Consider the following 8,352-nt stretch of genomic DNA (forward strand, 5'->3'; position numbering starts at 1 on the left):
CCCCGTCGTGCTCCGGCCCCGCGCCCCACGAAGGCCAGCCCAGCCCGGGGCGTGCGTGGGACCCACGGCACTCCCTGCGCCAGGCTCGGGGTCCGGAGCGGCCTGGTCCTCAGCCAGGGGCCTTGCCGGCGGGCGCGCGGCTTGCCAAAGGCCCGAGCCGGTCAGAGGGGTGGGGCCCGACCAGCGGGAGCGCGGTACGGTGGGTGGAGCTGACAAGTGGGCGGGGCCTGCCCGTGGGCGTGCCCAGTGGGCGGAAGTGAACGGGCGTGCTAAGCAGGCAGTGCTGACCCGTGGGCGGAGCCGTGGCAGTGGGTGGAGCTGGCCCGTGGGCAGGCTGACTGCCAGAGGTGTGGCAAGTGGGCGGGGCCTGACCAGGGGCGGGCCTGACCCAGGGGCATGGTAAGTGGGTGGAGCCAACCAGCAGGCAGGGCTTGACCACGGGCGTGACTATGGGCAGGGCCTGATAGGTGGGGCTGACCCAAATGGGTGGGGCCTGACTGGGGGCGTGGCAAGCAGGTGGGGTCTGACCAGGGGCAGGACTGACTAGGGACGCAGCAATGGGCATGGCTTGACCAGGGGCCTGAACGGGAGCGGGGGCAAGGGGCGGGGCTGAACAGGGGCTGGGGACAGATCGGGGGTGTGGCAAGTGGGTGGAGCTGGCCCATGGGCGGGCTCCGACTGGCAGAGGTGTGGCAAGTGGGCAGAGCTGACGAGTGGGTGGGGCCTGACCAGGGGGAGGGCTGACCCAGGGGCATAAGTGGGTGGAGCCAACCAGCAGGCGAGGCCTGACCAGGGGCGTGACTATGGGTGGGGTGGCCAGTGGGTTGGGCCTGACTGGGGGCATGGCAATGGGCGTGGCTTGACCAGGGGCCAGATTGGGGCAGGGCTGGACCATGGGCAGGGCCTGACCAGGGCCATGGCCGACCAGTGGGTGGGGCAGATGAGGGCATGGCAAGTGGGCATGGCTGACCAGGGGGCGTGGCCTGGCAAGCGGGTGGGTGGAGCCAACCAGTGGGTGGAGCCAGGCCCAGGTGTGGCAGTGGGCAGAGCCGGCCAGTGGGTGGGGTCTTACCACGAGCATGACGGTGGGGTGACCAGGAGCGGGGCCTGACAGGTGGGTGGGGGCCTGATTGGGAGCATGGTCTGGCTGGGGGCGTGGCAAGTGGGTGGAGCTGAGCAGTGGGTGGGGCCTGAATGGGGCGTGGCACGCAGGTGGGGCCTGGTCATGGGCGGGGCTGTTCGGGGGTGAGGCTGACTTGGGGCATGACAGCGGGCGGGGCTGACTGGAGTATGGCAAGTGGGTGGACCTGACCAGTGGGTGGGACCTGACTGGGCGTGGCAATGGACTGGGCTTACTAGTGGGCGGGACCTGGCCGGGGGCGGGGCCTGACCAGGGGAGTGGCAAGTGGGCAGGGCCTGGCCAGCAGAGGTGACATGGTGGGCGGAGCTGGCCCGTGGGCGGGGCCTGAACGGCCAGGTCATGGCATGGTTGGCAGAGCAGACCTGTGGGTGGGTCTGACCATTGGGGGCAGGGCACAGTGGAACCCCTCCCCCTGTCTCTGACCAGCTATAGGCCTTGACCCCAACTGCCACATCAGGGCCCCTCCATACCATGTCTACGTGCCCCCTCTCCGGGTTCTTGACAGTCTGGACTGAAAGGCCGTGGGGGTCACGGCTGTCAGTGCCTACCGGCTCTTCACACTGCCCTGTGGACAGGGGGACTTGGGGGTGGGTGGCGCTGCTGAGTTTGGACCTCACTCTGCCCCACATGGCTGCTGTATGCTGGGCGGCCAGGACCCTCTGCCCCTACTCCCAGCCCTAAGAACCAGGTTTTCCTTGCTCCAGCTGGAAGCAGGCTGGGCCGCACTCTGGGGGAACGCAGGCCTCCTGGAGCAGGACTCGGGGGCCTTGGGCCCCATGCAGGCCACCCTGCAGCATTGGGGCTGTTCTAACCTCCCACAAACCCTGTGACCTGCGCCAGGCAGCACGGCCACTCGGGAGTCCCAGCCGGCAGGTGGGACTCTCAGGGTCCCCCTTTTAAGCAAACGGCTTAGATGTGGAGGGAAGGCCCAGCACCGAGCTCTCAGCCAAAGGCAGGGGCACCCAAGGGAGGAGCCTGCGCACCTCCAAGGAGGAGCACGGAAATTTACTGATTTGCGTGTGTGCGCACATGCACGCGCGAGCACCTGTCTGGCTGCCCATGCATGTGGGGTGGTGGCAATGAGGGAAGGGCGGGGTGGGGGAAAGAGAGAACCCAGGAGCTCAGCAGAGGAGCCAATGCCCACCTGGACGCTCCTGCCCCACTTCCTGCCCTGCCATCCCTCTGTTCTCTCCTGGGAAGCAGGTCAGGATCCCAGGGCAGCGTTCTGAGGACTACACTGGACTCCTCTGGGGCAGGCTGATGAGAGGGGCAGCTCCTCCCACCGGCCGGCCTCCTTCAGGGCCTTGGGCCCAGCCCTTGGCTCTGCACCCGGGCACCAAGCTGCCGTGTGTGCCCGCGCAAGCGCACGCCACCAGCACCAGCCCCAGCCGGGCCTGACAGGGTTTACGGGATGGACAGATGGATGGATGGAGCGCGGGACCACGCAAAGCCAAGTCCTCCCAATCCTGGGCGGGTGGAGGAGGCGCAGCAGGTGGGGAAGCCGAGCCGACTCCCAGGGCCAGCAGCACGACTGTCCTCAGGAGGGAGAGGGGGACGGGGGGCAGGACGGCCCCCAGAGGAAGGAGGTTCAGCTCACAGAAGGGAGCAGGCAGGCTGCAAGGCCACTGCCGCTAAGAGACGTCACCCGTCAGAGGAAGGGAAGCCCCACTTGACAAGGGAACGCTTTCTCTGCTTCGATAATGTATGTATGAAGCCATCTTGAGGCGAAGAGGGAGGATTTGGGTTGTCGAAGAACCACCTGGTCTCCAGTCCTGCTCCTCCCTGTCTTGGGGTCTGCACGGGAGGAGCGGGGGGCATGGGGCAGTAGCCGCCCCCTTTTCATCCTGGACCACCTGGGTTTATGCACAGAACAAGTTTCCCAGCCCAGCCGCTGGCTCCAAGACTCAAACCTGCCTCCTCAGGACCCTTTAAACTACTCCTCTTCCTCCCCAGGGCCCCGCCGAGAGCTCAGGGCCCTGGAGCCCCCTCCCCCGGCGGCCTGGGGGCAGCAGCAGGGAAGTCACTGCAGGTTCCTCGGCGCCTAGGCTGGGTGGGCGGGTATGTGCGGAGCACCAGGCAAGATGGCACCGGAAGCGAAGCTGGGCCCCCCACCGCCCCACCCCTCCCCAGGTTCCGCCCAGCCCTGCAGCTCTGCCCGGGCCTCCCTCGCCCTCCCAGAAGCAGCCTCCCCGGGGGCCGGGTCCCCCCCTTCAGCCACACCGCCCGGGCCCTTGGGCACTCACGTCAGGGTAATAGTCCACCCTGGGGACCAGGTGCTCCATCAGGGCCTCCAGGGACCCAGAGATGAGGCGTCCCTCTTGGAAGATGAGGTCCCCGGAGGCGCCGCCGGCCCCACCTCCCCGCTCCCCCATGCCGGGCTGCGCCTGTCCGCTACAGCTGGGCCCGAGGAAGCTGGACAAGACGACGGACGTCTGGGGCATAGTTTCCTGGGAGAAAAGGAAGAGGCAGTGAGGCATCAAAGGCGCCTTCGCGGGCCTCCTCCCAGGCAGGGCTGTACGGTGAACCCCAGCAGTGCCAGCGAGGGGCACCCCAACCCCGGGGCGGGCTCCACGGTGGCCCCCAGACACTGCACACTGATCAGCGTTCCTTCAGCGCCTGCTCCCTGCACACCAGGCCTCAGTCCAGGGCCTGGGGTTCCACCCAGCGGAGAGGAGAACTACGAGGAAAAGGTGGGAGGAGGCAGAGGCGGCAGGCAGTGCGTGGTCAGGGCGGCCCCGGATGAGGTGGGGCTCGAACCGCTGGTGTTAGCCCTGCAGCTCCAGGGACGAGAAAGGAAAATCCTAGGGACAGTGGGGGACAGTGGGGGCCAAGGTCCTGACCCAGTGCGTGCGCAGGGCTGAGCAAAGAGGGCCCCGGGCACGCACACCGCGAGTGCTGCGGGCAGGGCATGGTGTGCCGCTTCTCTGAGAGATCCGGGGCCAGTCCGTGCGTCTCGCCACAGCCCAGCGAGAGACTGTCAGGTCAGGTGGTCAGGGCAGCAGGGCTGACCCCACACTGATGGACGGTCCCAGGCTGGGCAGCTGACCGGCACGAGACAGGGCATGAGGGCAGGGCTTGGGGAAAGATCTGGAACTTGCTTTTGGACTTGTGGCATCTGAATGCCCCTGAGACGCAGATGTCTGAGCAGCTGGGTAGCAGCGTGGTGGGCTTGGCACTCAGCCTGGATTGTCCACCGTGGCATGACCCACTGTGACAGGGCTCGAGGTCCCTGCCTCACATTGCAGCTGGGAGCTCTTGTGAAGTCCAGGGGAGCCCGAAACCCTCTGGGCCTCAGTTTCCCCACTGCCCCAGACAGCCAGCCACACGTGGGAAGGACCAAGTGGGAACAAGGCGATGTGGCATTTGCCAGCCAGGACCTCTGAAACTCGTGCCCGAGAGACAAGTGTGGCCTATCCTGGCCTTGGCTGGCACACTTGGCCAGTCACTCCCTTCCCACCCTCGGAGGGCAGACAGGCACAGGGCGCAGGCGGCTGGGGTCAAGAGCCGGGCCCTCCTGCCACAGTGGGGCACAGACAGTCTGGACTGCAGGCAGCCCGGCTGCTCTTGCTGGCACGTGGGTGCTCTGCTCTGGCACCGGGCTCCCAGGCACAGCCCAAAGCCACCCTGCCACGGGGCATTATTCACAAAGCAGTACCCCACAGCCCCTTGGGCTCTGTGACTCCCCGCACAGGCCACGGTGCTCAGTGCTGGCCTTCTGGACGGGCAAACCTCTGAGCCATTCTGGCCTCAGCTCCCCCACTGTGCAGAGCAAATGGTGACCGTGTTACTTCGCTGCCATGAGGGGACCACGGGCCACTGCCCTCCAGGGCCTTATGAGCAGAGAGCCGACTGCTCACACCACAGTACTTCACTGTACCTCGCACCAGGGAAGAAGGACACCCTGCCCGCATGACACTGGTCTCCTTACCACACACCTGACCGTCTCCTTGGAATTCTTAGACAATCCTTTGCTAGGAGGGCACCGACTCCAGGAGAGTCCCCAGGACGAGGTGGGGATGGGAAGTCCAGGCCTCCAGGCTCTGTGCGGCCCTCGCCCCAGGACGGGGGCGGGTGTGGTGCAGACTCACAGACCGCTCCCCCCGAAGTCGGGCGGCTGCAGCAGCCCGTGTCGGAATGCAGGTTCTTGGGCCCAGCCTGGCCTGCTGCTCAGATACCCAGGCTGGGTCCCGCTGCTATGCCCCGATAAGCCCTCAGGGGCTTCTGCCACCACTCAGGCCCAAGAACCACTGACGGGAGCAAACCCTTCGTTTTTCAGATAGTGAAACTGAGGCCCAGTGGGAAGGAACTCAACTAAGGAAATTCTAGGAGTTCCAAGTCCAGCGCAGGTGTGTCCAGCGCAGGTGTGTCCACCTCCAGGAAGCCTCCCTGGGTTAACCGTAGACTGCTGACCCACTAGGCCGCAAGTGGCTGTATCATTTGCCTTTGTGGCCTCTTGCCACTCTTGCTGGCTGAGAGTGGGGCTCAGTAACCATCTGTGCAATGAAACGATGAAGCTGGGCTCGCTGGCCCTCACCACCCTCGCAGCCACAGTGCTCAGCAGGGCCCCAGCATCTTCCCTGAGGCCCATGCACTGTGGGGCAACCTCCCCGAGGTCACACGGTTTTCTGGGTTCAGAAGGTGACTGGCAGGTGGTCACCCCAAGCTCCTGGGGTCATCAGAGATGGCATTTTCTAAGCCACTGGCCTCCCCCGCTGCAGAGGAGGAGCACGTGCTAACACCCCACTAACTCACACCGCCCTGCCGGCCCCACAGCCAGGTCCAGCCTGCAAGGGGGTCTGCCTCCTGCGGGAGGCCTGTCTGGGAGACCAGGAACCGGTGGGGGTGGCAGGGAGCCAGCACGGGGACTCAGCCCACTTGTCGGCTGCCAGAGAAGGGACAGGCAGGCCAAGCAGAAGCAGGTCATCTTCAAGGGTGGGGCCTGGGGAGGGGTCTGGCAGGGGTGCCTGAGGCACGCAGGGGTTCAGCAGGGCCTCAGAACCCTCTCAGTGAGTCGGCAGAGCCCACAGGGGCCACACAGAGCCACTCTGGCCCACAGGTTAGGGGTTCCCCAAGTTCTCCCCACCCTACTTCCCCTGAGAGCCACTCGAGACACACCCAGGGGCATCGCCCCAGCCCACAAACCAAGTCCCTGCAGGTCCTGGGGATGTCCCCAGGGCCCCGCCCCACCAACCTCAGTCCCCAGCAGGGTCCGCTCCCACCTGGCCACCAAGCACTTTGGGGAGGGTCTCCAGGCTGAGTGCTAGGAGGGAGAGGAAGGGTCCCCGTGTGGCTCCTCCTGGGCGGGATGAAGCGCACCCTGGGGTCAGAATCCCAGCTCTGCCACAGGCCAGCTCCCCGCTCCTGCTGGTCTCTCCGGCCCTCGACTTTCCACAGCACTTCACCTGCCTGGCATCGGCACTGGCCGCCTCCACCCATTCCTGAGGCCCCTGAGGTCCCTTCTGTTCTTGCACTGGGTCCTCCTCTTCCATCCCAGCAAGAGCAGGAACTGTGGCCTGTGGCTGCACACCTGTGTCCCCACCCACTACTGGGCCCCTGCTAGAGGAAGGGGCCACGCGGAGCTGAGCCCCGGGGTCTCTGCGCTCCAGTCTCGGGAGCTCAGCACGACAGCTGAGGCGCAGGGTGCTCAGCGTGTTAGGGTCTCGAGTTGAACGGTCTCCTTTTCTCCTCACAGGAACCCCTCTCCCCAGGCCGCAGATGAGGACAGGTGCAGAGGGCTGGTACCTGCCCCGGGTCACGGAGGCAGACCGCAGCAGCGCCAAGATTCGAGCCAAGCCAGCAGCCAAGGCAGGCAGGGCGGCCTGAGTCTGAGCCTGGCTCGGCCACTTGTCGGGGCTTTGTCGGGATCCTCACCTGTGAAATGGGCACAGGGAGTGCGCTGCCTCAGAGGGTTGCTGAGAGGATCAAACGAGCCCTTGCGGAAGGTGTAAGGTGCCGGGCACCGGACGCATCACCACCCCCGGGAACCGCACCCACCGGCCTGCTTGCTCGGCGCCCCCTGCAGGCCACGTGGGTGCCCAGGACACAGGTGCCCTGAGCTCCAGGCACACAAGCCCGATGCTCTAAAGCCACAGGCAGCAGCACCTTTTCTGAGTCAGAAACCCTGGCAGGACTGGGCCTCGCAACCCCTCCAGGTGGCTCAGCTGCACGCTCAGTTCCAGACCCTGGGCCAGCAGCAGCAGCAGCAAGACCCAGTCAACTGATAAAATGCAGGGTCTCGAGCTCCAGGCCAGGCCTGCCGGGTCGAGCCTGCATCTGAGTGAGACACGCAGGTGACTAGCGCGCAGGTGGCTGGGGCCGGGGCAGCCTGCCCCTCTGGGACTTTCAGCCTCCAGCTGAGCGGCACCAGCCAAACCAGGTCAGGGCCCTCGTCTGTGGGCACGGTCTTCCAGGGACTTCTCACAGACACTGCCCGGCTCCCCCCAGACTCTGATTTACCTGGTCTAGGGGGCAGCCAGGCACGGGCATTTTCCCAGAGTTTCCAGGGGCAATGGGAGCAGGAAGCACAGGCAGCCCCTGCGCAGAGCCCGGGAAGCCCCGGGCCAGGCAGAGACGGGCTGGGTGGGTCCGCTTTCCCGCCCAGCGTCTGCGGGACCCTCACCTCTGCCCCAAGTTCAGCTGGGCTGGCCTGGATGAAGCAGCAGCCCCTTTGCGGGAAGTGGGGGACAGGCTGGCACCCAGCCAGCCTCCTCTTGACTCCCTGCAGCTCCTCCCCTGTTCAGGCAGGAAGGCAGGCACCTTCTAATTATAGACTTAACTCAGAGAGAACGTGCGCACAGCGAGGGGGTGAGAGTGACTCACTGTCTCCCAGAAGACGGGCCTCACCACCTCCTGCCTCCCACGCAGGGCCGCTGGGAGTGGGGGCAGGTCCGGGCCGCTGGGCAGAGAGGGGCCCGGAGGTGCAGCAGCCAGGTGAGAAGGCCACACCCCACCCTGCACGGCTGGAGCGGCACTGTGGGTGGCCGCGGGTGCTGGGAGGCTGCCTGGCGGAGGCGGAGGCCCTGTGCCACGTGCCAGCCTGGGGGGCTGGCCAGAGGGGAGGTGGGCAAAGCAGCGAGGCACAGGGCTTCCTGCGCTGCACTGCTGCCCTCTCCCCAGGCGCCACTCTGCCCGACCGCGGCTGTCCTGGCCCTCCAGGCTCAGCCTGAGGGGCCCCACCTGGCACTCCTGCTACTGTCCCTAAAGCAGCTGGC

General features: G+C 66.3%; 1 protein-coding gene across 1 annotated transcript in view; it reads right to left on the reverse strand.

Annotated features, from left to right (window-relative positions):
- Positions 1-3,582, reverse strand: part of RASGEF1A (RasGEF domain family, member 1A) — a 10,678-nt gene extending 7,096 nt beyond the window's left edge. Inside the window, exon 1 of the mRNA XM_012653900.1 lies at positions 3,385-3,582. Within this exon, the coding sequence (XP_012509354.1) occupies positions 3,385-3,582 (198 nt within the window). The remainder of the gene's footprint in view (positions 1-3,384) is intronic.
- Positions 3,583-8,352: the final 4,770 nt, after the last annotated feature.

Source organism: Propithecus coquereli, unplaced genomic scaffold (assembly GCF_000956105.1).
Source record: "Propithecus coquereli isolate 6110/MARCELLA unplaced genomic scaffold, Pcoq_1.0 Scaffold434, whole genome shotgun sequence".
Classification (NCBI taxonomy): Eukaryota; Metazoa; Chordata; class Mammalia; order Primates; family Indriidae; genus Propithecus; species Propithecus coquereli.